The sequence below is a fragment of the Hemicordylus capensis genome, chromosome 6, assembly GCF_027244095.1.
Source record: "Hemicordylus capensis ecotype Gifberg chromosome 6, rHemCap1.1.pri, whole genome shotgun sequence".
NCBI lineage: Eukaryota > Metazoa > Chordata > Lepidosauria > Squamata > Cordylidae > Hemicordylus > Hemicordylus capensis.
In genome coordinates this window covers 50,699,494-50,713,380 of record NC_069662.1, presented here as the reverse complement: position 1 = coordinate 50,713,380, position 13,887 = coordinate 50,699,494, and the positions used below count along the sequence as shown (strand labels likewise).

The window sequence follows — 13,887 nt, the reverse complement described above, 5'->3', positions numbered from 1 at the left end:
TTCTGTTTTAGTGGCAGGTTGCAGAGCCACACGATGCAGGAGCATGGATAGGCAGGTCTGGCAGTTGCAGCTTGCTTCCTTCATTTGGTGGTGGAGCTGTTGATGGAGATAAGTTAAGAACATAAGAACAGCCCTGCTGGATCAGGCACAAGGCCCATCTAGTTCAGCATCCTGTTTCACACAATGGCCCACCAGATGCTACTGGGAGCCTACAGGCAGAAGTTAGCAGTTAGCTAACTAAGTTAGCAGTTACCTCTGCTAACTGAGAAGGCACTTTTTAATCTCTTCTATCTAGCATGGGGAGAGCAGCTGGCCCTATCCAACCCCAGCACAGCATCCCTTCAGTGGCTGCTGGTGGTGTTACCTTGTATTTCTTTTTAGATTGTGAGCCCTTTGGAGACAAGGGAGCATCCTGTTATTTATTTTTCTTTGAAAACCACTGTGAAACCTGTTGAAAAGCGCTCTATAAGTGTTTGTAGTCGTAGAGAACAGCAAGCAAGTGGAAGACCGTGCATGCACTACTTCACCAGCATGCAAAAAGGCTGACTCAGTATCTAGCGGGCAGCTCTGCCTCGAGCCAAGAGGTGAAGTTGCTGGCCCGGCTGGGGAAAGCAGGCTGGGTGACCCATGGGGGAAGAGGACAGAGGGCTGAGTGTATGATCAACTTAACCAGGGAGTTATTCACACTTGGCTTCAGGGTAAACGTTGAATGAAGCCACTTGGAAGTACACTGATGGCATTGAGGTAAGCAGCCCCTCCCCTCTGCTCTTGGTTTTCTTTTGAAACAAGTCCACATAGCATGCTCCATGTTTTCCTCCTAGCCAATGGGTGGGGGGGGGGGAAGAGCTCCTGCAGAGATAGATCTGCATTTCTCAAGAGACCATGCCTCTTATCATGCTAATGATTCTATGTCAGTGCCTCTCTCATTTTTTCCCAGCATTTTCAGAAAAAATAGCTTAAAACCAGCATTTAAAAAACCCAGACATATGTCAAGATAAGCTAGAATTTGCATCACAAAACCCAGGTTGTGTGTGGAGTGGGTCCAAAAATCTTGAAGGGACTTCGAAGTAGGTTTGGCTGGTGTGTGAATGCACACACTCTCTTCTGAAGGAGATTTGAGGAAGAAGCCTTGTGTGTAAAGCCTAGGGATGTGCACTGGACCGGTCCGGGGCCATGGTAGAGGCCTCCGAACCAGTCTGGATTGGGGCCGGTCGGGTGGGGTGGTGGTGTATGTAGCTTTAAGGGCGGGGGGGTAGTTCTTACCCCTCCAGCTGCTCTTCCCCCTCTGGCGCTCGACTTTTTGGCAAAGTTTTTGGGGCGGCAGCGTTCCTCCCTGCTGCCCCTGCCCCCGTCGTTGCCCGGCAAAAAGGGAAGTTGAGTGCATGCATCCGCCCGTTGCGGCACATGCGCGCCCGTCACCATCATGTGCGCGCGCCGCACACGTCACACGTTGTGCGGCGCGGTGGCGCCTCCGTGGTTCCGTGCACATCCCTAGTAAAGCCTCCAGGAGATTAATTTAAGGCCCCTGAGAACTCAGCACTGAGACAGAAGACATACAACTCACCTGGTCATCAGCTTTACAGTGGTGAGATGTACGTATTCTCAGATTCTCAAATTGTTATCAAAATATGCATATATATATTATACCAATAAACATACACAAATGTTATGCAAAGTGGAGATTTTCTGGAGACCCTTTTTAGTGAAAAGCGTCCTCTATTTCCACTTTTTTAGTGATGGATATCAACCTTTTTCACCATCTGGACCAGGCCAGCCTATGTAGCCCAGGTTGGGTGTGCTTGAAAAGTATTAATGTGAAGCGTTCTTTTAGAGTTGACCTTCAATTTGCGACTTCTGACCTTTTATTCAAAGAGATGTAGACATCTGTCAAGTATCTCTTGCCATCCATCATCCACATTCAATCTCCCTGTGCTGCCTCCTGCTTCAGCATTGCTACTTAAACAGCTGCTCTTGGAAGATCTCCCATTTTCTTAAACCTAGGCCACTTAAGGCCTTGGCAGGGTATAGAAGCCTGTCTGCTTGAGCTGCTGGGGAAGCAAACCTACTCAAAACCTCTTGGCTGCCCAGAGCTTTGTTCTGGAAATCACTGACATGGTAAGAAAGAAGAGGATGGCCCTGAGTGAGCATGTGCAGAGTGACTCGCTGTAACCCCTGAGTACGTAACTGCAGCTACCCCTACATATCAAGCTTTTTAGATCAGAGTTTCCAAGAAAGCTTGAGTCACACTACCTGTCTTAGAAATGGACCCTGAAACTGCTTGCTATGGCTTCCCAGACAAATTACATGTTTGCTCTTCTGCTTTAACTACAGATAAGTCTGTGGCCACACTGGAAAAGGTTGGGGTTTGCCTTGGCTGTGCACTTTGTACCTCACATGTTTCAGAGCTGGAGACTGGCACTGGAAATAGTGTATTGAACTCAACCCTGTGCAGATTAAAGATCAAATGACACATCGTGTTAGTTGCATGTACTTTTTCCTCATAGTGTATTCTTCTCTTATTTAAAACAGTGTGAAGGGGTGACGTGGGGTGGAGTGGGGTGTAGGGAACCAAAAGCAGCTGGGGAAGAGGACTTGGAGGTGGGAAACCAGCAGAGAGGGAACATTTGGTATCCCATTGGAGATTGCGATCTGGACAACTGTTTTATGTTAATCTCTCCCCTAACCCCATTTTAGACAATAATATTGGTGTAGGGGAGAGAGGATTGTGTTTAGCAAGTATCATGTTTGAGCCTAAGTACTGGGATGAGGCTATTAGTTTCTCAGGCCTCACAATGGGAAGTTCTCCTTCTAACACCATTGGCCAGACCCACATTGTGAGCAAAATTTCACCCACTGAGTTATCCCAGGGAAGTCTCATTGGAGAGTGTGCCGTTTCCTCCTCCACAATGTATGTGGAGTGTGTATAAGGTAATATATGTGGCCTCATTGTGGCAGAGCTAATGCCACTTTCATTATCACAGCCCTGGGGTTCTCTTGGTTCATTCTAATGACCTGTTTGGGGAGAATGTCAAACTGCTGAATTGCTCTGCTTAATATTCTGGGAGGGACGAATGGGCACCGGAGAGATTAAGTGAATGAGACGAGAGCATCCGTGATGGAGAACAGTTATTTAAAACGCTGAAACTGGAGCCATGATGATGGGCCAGGCTAATTTGAGTGGCTGTGTGTCCTTTTTTTAGAGAGCAGCAGCCTTTTGGAGATATTTTGTCCAGATAGCTTTCCAGTTTTAATTTCTGCCTGTATTAAAAATAACCTGGTCACCCGTGGGAAAACAGTTAACAAAATATATGCACTGGAAACTGAGTAGCACACCATAGCACATCTGGGTCAAAGGTCACCTAAGACCTTGGCAAGGTGCAAGAGAGAGTTGATATTCCTTGGATCTGGCAGCACATTGACAGGCTTTACCTTTTCAATGTAGTTTTAACCACTGCTGGATCTATTATTAGACCACATTATTATTAGATCCCCATATTAGCAAGTTCACTCACACCAGGGTTCCTTGCAGAAATGATTTATGTACTGGCCATTTGCTTTAAACTCTTGCACTATCCCATCTCAAAGATTTGGGAGCAGTGGTCCCTATAATTTTTTTTTCCATTTCTGTTCAGAATGAGTTTTGTTCTGGCTGGCAGTATCAAGGGAGTGTGTGCACACCTGCATTCAGAATGGGGCCTTCCTGATTCAACCTGAGCGGGATCTAAAATGAACTGAGCAGACATCCAAAAACTTGTGAGCGTGCGCATGTGTGCACACCTTAAAGGGAACAGTGTTTGGGAGACACGACCATCTCCTCTGTAGGTGTCACTGACTGTCTGCTGTGCACTTGCTCTTTGCTAGTGGCACATCATACCTTGGAATTTGTAGGATGCTCTTTATGGAGATGATGGGTAAATCATCCTTGTTTGGGGCAGCCTGAGTATTGCTAGGGTGTGAAGTTGAGGTGGGGTATGTAGTGTTTATGAAGGTTTCATTTCCTGACCCCAGCCAGTGTTCTGATGTACCCTGCGCCAAAATAAATGTGACAAGCATATCCATGCAGAGGTGTAGGAAGACTGGACTGGGCTCTGGGCCAAAAAGTGAAGATGGGGCCCCTGCCTCCCACCTCTTTATTGGGAGAGAGAAGAATGGGAGAGCAAATATGAAGCTGTTACCCTGCTGGTGAGCCCGCTTCCCCAAGAGATCCAGGGACATTTGCTCCCCACCCTTGCTCAACTATAGCTATGCCCTGTATCCATGCATAAATCCACATGTTTTCCCCATTCATATATGTAATGGAAGGGTAGCTCTTATTTTAACACAAAAATGTGCAGAAGAGGAAAGCTATACCAGCCTGTGATATTTGACTGCCTGAAGTGGAGGACCAGATGACACCTTCCCCTCACCTCTCCTATTAAAATCACACTCCCATTTCCCCTGTTAAAATTCACACTCCCATTTCAGATCTCTCCCTAAGAGGGAAAGCAGCATGGTGCCATTTCACTTTCCTCCCTTCTGCTGGCCATCCATTGCGGGGTGCTGGTGAGGCTGTTATGCTGCTCCTGAGAATTGACTACAAACTGATGCCTGAAGCAGCCTGCTTCACTTATTTATTATTACTTTATTTATCAAACTTCTATGCCGCCCAAGCTTTCGTCTCTGGGCGGTTAACATAAAACAATTAAAACACATGTAAAAAGTTAAAACAATTCAACAATTTAAAATCAACCATAAAATTAAAACAGACAATTTTTAAAAGCTGGGGAAAGCTTGGGTGAAAAGATGGGTTTTCATGGTGCAGCTAGCCCTGAGAATCATCCTCTCTGTGCCTCTCTTATCTAGGAGAAAAGTGCCTGAAGAACAAGGCATTGTGAGGGGGGGCGTTTAAGCTCCTCTCACCCATGTGACCATTTTGATGTTAAAAAAACCCAAAACAACAGATTTCCCCAACCCACTTTAGACACAATTGGGCAGATCCACCAGTTGACCCACCACTACCAATGTTCCCCTTCGATCACATCTTTAAAAGGACATTGTTGAACTGGAGAAGATACAGAAGAGGGCAACCAAGATGATCAGGGGCCTAGAGCACCTTTCTTATGAGGCAAGACTACAACACCTGGGGCTTTTTAGTTTAGAAAAAAGACGACTGCAGGGTGACATGATAGAAAGTGGAGAGAGAGAAATTCTTTTCCCTCTCACACAACACTAGAACCAGGGGTCACTCCATGAAATTGATTGCCAGGAGGTCTAGGACCAACAAACGGAAGTACTTTTTCACACAATGCGTGATCCACTTGTGGAACTCTCTGCCACAGGATGTGGTGACAGCCAACAACCTGGATGGCTTTAAGAGGGGTTTGGATGACTTCATGGAGGAGAGTTCTATCAGTGGCTACTAGTCGGAGGGCTGTGGGCCACCTCCAGCCTCAAAGGCAGGATGCCTCTGAGTACCAGTTGCAGGGGAGTAATGGCAGGAGAGAGGGCACACCCTCAACTCCTGTCTGTGGCTTCCAGCGGCATCTGGTGGGCCACTGTGCAAAACAGGATGCTGGACTAGATGGGCCTTGGGCCTGATCCAGCAGGGCTGTTCTTATGTCCTTACTCAGGGACCATTGTGGGTGCTTCCAGGGTGCCCTTCATTTGCCTGGGGTGGCCCAACAGGCCTGACATCAGTGTTTCCTCTAATTTTTATAATCAGTGAGTGGAAAAAGTTTTGTTCTGGGCAGCAGTATCAAGGGTGGGGGGAGTGCTGCCCCCTCTCATCCTCCTCTGGCTCTGTCTGCCAGAAGTCTTGCGAGATCTGCAGCCAGAACTGGTGGAGGAGGTGGCCCGACCAGGGGCGGGGAGGAGGTATGCTGGCTGCCCAGCCAGGGAGAGGGCTAAATGGGGTGCCTTGCAGTTGGGTGGCAGTGGCGAGCACAGCAGGGACTGTGCCCTGGCCAGAAACTGCTGCATGGGGGCCTGGGGGTTGGTGCATGCCCGCCTCTTAGAGGGAACAGTGTCTGACATGCATTTCTTGCAAACTGAATGTATGTCTAGTTGACTGAACTGCGTGTTAGATTCCTTCCTGGTGCACAGAAGTACAGCACAAGGGTATGTGTGCTCTGGTGCTGCATTGTACCTGCTTCCACTGGAGCCATCTTCCCTGGGTTTCCTCTGCTAGCAACTCAGGACCTCTTCTTGCTCTATGTGTTTTAGATGTAATATTTCTGATGTTTTGAGTATACACCTAAAAATGTGTGGATTCCCATAAACACAAGTGTCACAAAGATACACTTATTGGGAGCTTGAATTGACTTGGATTCCCTGTCAAGCATTGGAATGGGGCCGAGTTCCAACCACACTGGGATCTGGGCTGCAAACTTGGTGTCTGATGTGGACTGGAAACATTCCTGGAGCAAACCAAGGGCCCACTGCTGCGCAGAGGTTCTGGACCCCCTTCTGAAAGAAGGGGAAGCCTCCAGTGCAGAAAGGGATAGGAATCTTTGCTCTCCCAACTTGCCACAGAGGAACTGGGGCATGTGAGATTGGGACCTAATCCAGCCCTTCAGCTTGTATTCCAAAGATCTCTGATCCAGCAGCTTTGCTCCTGGATATACAGGTGACAGCAGTGGCCAGGAGTGCCTGTGTAAGCTTCAGCTAGCACGCCAGCCATGTCCCTTCCTGGAGTCAGCAGATCTGGCCACCAAACCCCATGCACTCTGCCTTGAAAGGTGTTCAGACACTTCAGGTAGAACTCAGCAGCTAGTTACAGGGAATATGTGACTTCGCTGCCATACCATCTACACTGGCTCCTGATTTGTACTATCTAAACTGACTCCTGATTTGTTTCCAGGCACAATTCAAGGTGTTGGTCATTACTTTTAAAGCCACAAACAAACAGTTTAGGACTTAGGTACCTAGAGGACTGGTTTAAACATATGAACTTTCCCAAATGCTAAGATTTTCATTGCCCTTGAATATCTGGCTGCAGGAATATATACCTTTTAGATAGCAGAGCAGACAACGAACCAACTGAAAAGGTCTCCAGTGCTCTCTCCTCTAAAGAAAAATTATCCCTTAAAGGTTACTTTGAATTTCCATCGTGCAATAAAGAAGTGTGCAGTGCTTGTGAAATCAAGGTGTTGGAATTCTTGCAGTGCAATAGAGTTATAGTTTCAGGTGAGTTAAACTGCAGTGCGAGCAAAAGCAAAGGTAATTTACTCCATCTAGAGGCTGCTTATATGTACTGTTTCTGGGTTTTGCTACCAGATCAACAGCATCACAAGGAACTGTATAATTGATGTATACACATGATGAATCAACTGGCAGATTCTAGGAGCTATTTTTCCCCCTTCTCCCGTAGGGATGAAGCGGCCCGTAAGCCCATCCCACCCCCCTGGGAGCAGCATCTGTGGGAGCCTTACAGAGAGCCTTGGTGCAGGATGTCCACCAGAGCAGCTCATCAAGCGGGAGAAGAAGCACCCATCCTTTACATTGTGTGAGGTGTGCAATATCCAGCTCAATTCAGCTGTCCAGGCCCAGATCCACTACAATGGGAAGTCCCACCAGAAGCGCCTCAAGCAGCTCAACAAAGGCAAAGGCCCACCAAACAAAGGTAAGGACCAGACTACACACTAGGCTTCCTAGATGTGTGATGGAGAGCCTGAAATAAGATGCCTTTTTCTTTTTCTTTTCTTTTCTTTTCTTTTCTTTTTTTACAAAAAACACAAAACCACCACAATATTCATTTATCCTGTTCCCACCAACTTAGGAGCAACCTGCCAATTGTTTTTTCTATACGGCAGTAAAGTACCACACTCAGCTGTCCAAAATCTTCCTGCTTCCTTAAATAATATTGACTTTTTTCATTGCTGTCCCTTATGCTTGGAACGACCCCATACACAAATACATCCACATGGAGCTGCTTCCTTCAGATTCCTGCTCAAAACTCAGCTTTTCGGTGAATCATGTGGCTTTACCCCTAAGTCTCATCTACAGGAAACCAAACCTAACTGAACCAGATGGGTGTCCTTGCTTTATTTACCACCTTCCTCTCATTCTCCCTCTCCTCTATTGCCTTCATTGTGCCAAATCTTAGATTGTAAGGTTCTCAGTGCAGGAGCTGTCCTATTATACTATAGAATGCCATGTATATTGATGGTGCTATATAAATAATACGCAATATGTTACTAATAATCTTCAGTGTATTTTGTCCTGGAAGGGAGGGTTTCTGTTTTCTTCCTCCCGCTATCAAGAGAGCTCCAAAAAGTCCTTTTAAAGGTGTTTAATTTCGAACCCTGGCTACTTAGGAATGTGGGGTATACTACTTGGGTGGCAAGCTCTAATCCATGGACTAATCAGCTAAATCTTTAGTTAATTCATCTGTGAAGACAAATTTGTATTTGTTTCCTTGTTTTAAGCCCACTTTGGTTTTGAGGAGTTAGTAGGCATTACAAAAGAAAAGAAGTAAAGATGGCCTTTCTTTCTAACAAATAGCTTTTCTTTACTAAACTGTAAGTAATCTCACAAAAACTTGATATTGTTATGAGTTTGGGGTGGTTAGCTGGCTGGCCATTCTTTTGTAAATTTATCCCTGTTAACTACTCTACACCATCCTGGATGGCTCCCATCCTTGAGAGAGATGCTTCTGAGAAATGTAACACACACACTTCCCACCTCCTGGCAGAGACTGATGGGAAGGTAGAGGATTACCTGGTCCCCTTCCCCTTCAAGGTGTAGGTGTGTGGTGGGGGGAGGGTGTGTGTGTGTGTGTGTGTGTGTGTGTGTGTGTGTGTGTGCACGTGCACTTTAATGTGGTCAGCTATTCTAGAGCCACCTACTCTTTGCCTGTTAATTCCCTTCTTGGCCTTTGTTTCTGGACTATGAGAATATCTCTCTGGACCAAAGTCCCACCGTCCACATCTGGCCTGGTTGGAGGTAGTAGAGCTTACCCAGTAATGAATAAGACCATTTTTACAAAAGCATGTACATCTTCATTCAGCAGCTGAATGTGTGAACTGCCTCTCTCGAAAAGTATCTTATGGAGGTGATGTAAAAGTTCTTGTCTCTGGTGTATTTATCAGTGATGACTATTTCACGCATGCAAACCATCACTTAATGTTGAGCCATCAAGTGATGAATGTACATGTGTGAATTTACCCTCATACACTACATGTCCATTTTTCCTTGAGCACATGTTACCTTTTAAAGATACATACCTAAAAATATGTGGGCTTTCAATTACCTTTATGGTTGGGGTATTTGGACTGTAGCTAACCTGTGAAGCACTCCCAGGAGACTATCTGCTTTGGCGGCATTGTGTCTTGTTCTTCACCAACAGCCTGCCCCATTTCTCAGTGTCTCTGCAGAGTCTGCAGAGGGCAGCAGAGTTATACACAATACAACTTGACTCACTCCCCAACATCTCTCCCACTTCTTAAACACTTCTGTATGGCTGTTAAGGATATTATATAGGTTACGGTACTCTGTTTCAGGGCATCAAAAGCTGATTGCAAGGGATGAGTACATCCCTGTGGCTTGTGCATTGCTACATTCCTTTTTTCTTTCCAGAGAAAAAGGAACATGTTTTTTCAAAGGATACTGCCCATACCCCCTGCTGTGCACTGTACTGCTGAAATCGGGAGTAGGGGAGCTGTTTCACATAGCACACAGGTTTGTTAGCCTGAAAGATTGCAGAGGATTTATTTTCAGAGAGAAAAAGCTCCCATCTTTTGCACACACAGGCATGTGGCCTGAAGTGGCTTGTGTTTCTTAGCTTGCTTCTAGTGGAAGAGATCTGGTCTTGTGGTAGCATGCATGACTTGTCCCCTTTTGCTAAACAGGGTCTGCCCTGGTTGCATATGAGTGGGAGACTACATGTGTGAGCAGTGGAAGATATTCCCCTGAGGGGATGCTCTGACTTGGCATAGGGCAACTTCCTATGTTCCACACTAGCTGTTTAGTATGGAATTGCCATCCATCATTAACACTTTTTATGGAGAATCCAGACATTTTTGTTGCCAATCCATCACATTCCGGTATTTTCTGCATTATTCTTCAGTTGTTTCTCAGATCTGATTTGTGGTGATTTTTAAAAAGTAAAACAGGATTGCAGTGCCATCCTATCCAATGTGAATAGACAAAATGGTATTGAGACCTATTGAAACTACTGTGCCTTTAATTAAAATCTTCCTCCTCTGGCAGGAATAGCTCCTACTTTTCCTTTTTTCTGTTCAGTACACTTCAGGATTACTGATTAACTATCCCTTTAATCCATGTAATTAATTAATCACATACTTCTTGCATGCCTTGTAATTAGTCAGTTCCTGTTCTCCAGGGGGTGGGGCTTTAATTACTGGTTTCCTCTCTCTTTTTGTTTTCTTTTATTGTGGAATAGTACATTTTCTCTATAAAATATAAAAAATAAAAAAAACAGGGCCAGCTCTTAGCAAAGAATGACTTTGGTGCATGCTCCCCCCCCCCCACATTCATTATAGAAAAATGCAGTCTAGAGTGAGCTTTTACATGTATTTATTTGGCATTCAAAATGAACAATATAAAAATAAAATACTTTATTTTACTTTTTAAATTACTCCTAGCACAATTATAATGTACAGGGTAAATCTCCCTGTTGCTGATACCTTAAGAATTTTTTTGCTGACTATTACATATAATTTTTAATTTTTGATAACTCTCCTGGGGTGCCATTGTCACTTAAGTCACAGCAGTCTTGCTGGCTCATGCCCCTAACAAAGAACTGGAATGTTCAGTACAGTGTTTTTGCTAATTATACAAATATGATTTCATTGTATGCACAGTAACTTACCATAAAAGCTTTCAGTAGGTAGAGAGCAACATGCTCTATTGTCCCGTGACCGGTGGACTGGCAGTCTCTCTCTTTCTCATGTGCAGGCATCCAGCATTGGTAGTTTCTTGCTGTGCAGCCACCAGGTGACTAGCAGGCTTTCTCGTGCGCATGTGAGAGCCAGCCAACCAGTGTGGTGAGAGAACTACCAACTGGTCAGTAGAGCATGTGCTCTCTACCTTTTGAAACTTTTGAAAGAAACTCACTGCACGTGTGATGACATTCTCTCAGCTGAGAGCTCGCATCTGTGTGTGTGTGTGTGTGTGTGTGTGTGTGTGTGTGTGTGTGTGTGTGAGAGAGAGAGAGAGAGAGAGAGAGACCACAGCCATGTTTCCGATAAACAAAGAATATATACGCTGATCTACAAAATCTTCTACCATTTTTATTTACATAGAAGATTAAATTCTATATTCTTAGGGGGAAATCACTTCCATCGAACGTGGCGCTCCCTGAAACTTAGTGCCCTAGGCGACTGCCGGCTCTGTTAAAACAAACAAACAAAAAGAGCATCAGTAATTAAAGCTCCCCCTCCTCTCAAATGGGGAAAAGGAACTGACTAATCATGGGGTGATCCATCAGTAATTAAATATTACTTTATGATGCATTTGTGAGAAAAATGAGATACACATACTACCAGTATTAGGTAGAAAAATAAATAATAATCAGTAATGCCCTGCTGAACAGGAAGGAACAGGGGCAGAAGCCACCCAAGGCAGAAGCTTGCTTTTAAAGTTTCAGGGGGGCTTTTCTGAATGAGGCTTACTTCTGAGTAAACATTGTAGCAGGATCTTCTCCATGGGGGTGGGCCTTGCTGAATAAATATATCACTATAGAAAGTGTGGTGAGGAACAATTATTTTAATTCTGTGTCCAGCTGATTGAGGAGAAGATGCATTATCCAACAAAACCCACCCTCATGGACAAGATCCTGCTATAATGTATACTCAGAAGTAAGTGCCTCAGCAGTGCTTTAAAAAGCTCTCACACTGAAGCAATCTTGGTCATTCTGGAGTGTGACAAGCAGAAACTGGAAACTTTTAATTATAACTGATACCAGTTGTCCTGAAACCAGTTGTCACAAATGACCTTTCTGTGACCTGCAGTGTGGCATACATACAGGGTGTCAGAGTGTCATCCATGTGTGCCTCTTTCATCTCTGCCTGCCCTCCCCAATCCATGGCCCCAAAAAGTCAGCGAACATCTACAGCCGCCACAGCTCAAGTTCCTCAAGCAGGCCTGCCTTGGGCCCTGTCAGTTTGCATCTCACTGATCAAGTCAGCAGTGTAATATTGCAGGGAAGGATGTTCTCCTAGGGGCTTGTCTACATTGCAGTCTATTGCAGTGTTACTTTGCAAGGATGGCTCACCTTTTACATCTGAGCATCTGCTTTAAAAACTGCTGCTGAATTAAGCAGGCCCATTGTTTATTCAGCAGCAAGATGTCCCTCAGAGACTTTTCCCCACATCTCCCCAGTTGAACATAGCTGTGGCAGCCACCAAGAGCAACAACTTTGCATCCCTTCCTGCAAACTCCGGCCCTAATAAAAACATTACAAAGAGAGAAATAAGGAGTAATCAGGAGCTGCCACTCTTTGAGCTGCCATGTGATCGCCTCAATGTCTAGTTTTAGTCCAGACTAGGCATTGCTGGGATGTATAGCTGCTCCATCTCTGGAGAGCCCCAAGTGAGCTCTCCCCTGCCCACACCCAGGCTCCGGAGAGTCTGAGCCTTGGGCTGCCAGCTGAACAGTGGCCAGTGGCCCTGCTTGGTGGCTCCTCTAGTAATGCCCCATACGCATGATGTCACGTGCATGGAGGTGTGGCTTGGGAGAGCCCGAGCGAGCTCTCCCCCGTCTATTTCAGGCAGCATTTGCTGCCTGACAGCATTTATTTCTCTTTCTCTCCCTTGCCGGAGGGAGAGAAATGGAGAGGGGGGAAGGGCTTGCTCAGACTCTTCGGAGCCTGGGTGTGGGCAGGGGACAGCTTGCTCGGGGCTCTCTGGAGCCCGAGCCACACCCCCGTGCATGTGACATCATGTGCACGGGGGCTTTCAGTGGCCTTTTTCATTGGCGGCCCAGGTTCTTTGAACCTGTTTGCACAATGGTGGCTCCGCCCCTGCAAGTAGCAGGAGTTAACTAAATGATGATGATCTGGGAGGCTGTCTAATTTCTTAAAATACTTGAGCAATACCAGATGTACTCTAACAGATATTGAGGGCAGCCTTACCTCCATAAGCAGCAGGAGTGCCCTGGGGAGACCCAGAATTTTCCTTAGGAAATTGTTTGAATTACTTCCAGCAGAGCAGTAACTTTCTCATCCCACCCCCAGACCTCAATACCATTCAGCATCTGTGATTATACTGGAGCAATAGTGCCAGTATAGTTAAACTGGAGAGTGTTTTCAAGGTTGCACCATTATAAGCCCTGAACATTCTATTGCTTATAAAATCAAAACCATTTATCTGATCTGCCTGGCCATCAACACACATTCACTAGGTGACAAGAGACACCTCCCTGCAAATTTGGTGAAGATCCATTGGGAAATTGCTTAGATAGAGCAGTTTAACCTTTTTCTCTTTTGAACAGGGGTTTAAAGGGTTGGCGACACTTTTTCGGACTAAGGGAGTGCTCTTAAAATGATTTTGTAGCCATTTGCATAGCTTCAGCCTAGACTATATGCCAGAAACGTGCCTTTTGTATACCCTACTAAGACCCAACTGATTGTTACTTTACAATTGATCCTCACAATTGGGCTTTAAGAGGCAGAAAAATGCATTTTAGTGCTAACAGAGACTATGCAAATAGCAAGTGAGGTTACAGTGCTCACAGTGCTGCCCACAAGAAACATGATGGCTGACTTATTGTCCCGATCCTGCTGTCCGCTGCTGTGCTCCTGCCCACTGCTCTCGCCCACAGCTTCGTCCCGCTGACTCGCTGCCAGCAGGGAACTCTCTTGCCCACTACTCTGTTCTGGTACGCACCCCTTACCCAGTTGGGTGCACGCTTTGCCCCAGAAAGCTGGTGTTCCCTGCCAGCTGCCCT

At 45.7% G+C, this 13,887-nt stretch overlaps 1 protein-coding gene across 4 annotated transcripts in view; it reads left to right on the top strand.

The window, feature by feature from the left end:
- ZNF385C (zinc finger protein 385C) overlaps nt 1-13,887 on the top strand; it is a 216,019-nt gene that overhangs the window by 86,046 nt on the left and 116,086 nt on the right. For 3 of the 4 annotated variants that reach the window (XM_053265676.1, XM_053265674.1, XM_053265675.1), the window contains exon 2: nt 7,349-7,600. In XM_053265676.1, the coding sequence (XP_053121651.1) occupies nt 7,351-7,600 (250 nt within the window). In that variant the 5' untranslated portion in view covers nt 7,349-7,350. Of the gene's footprint in view, nt 1-7,348; nt 7,601-13,887 lie in introns of those variants that run through there. The other variant, XM_053265677.1, reaches the window with a different exon arrangement.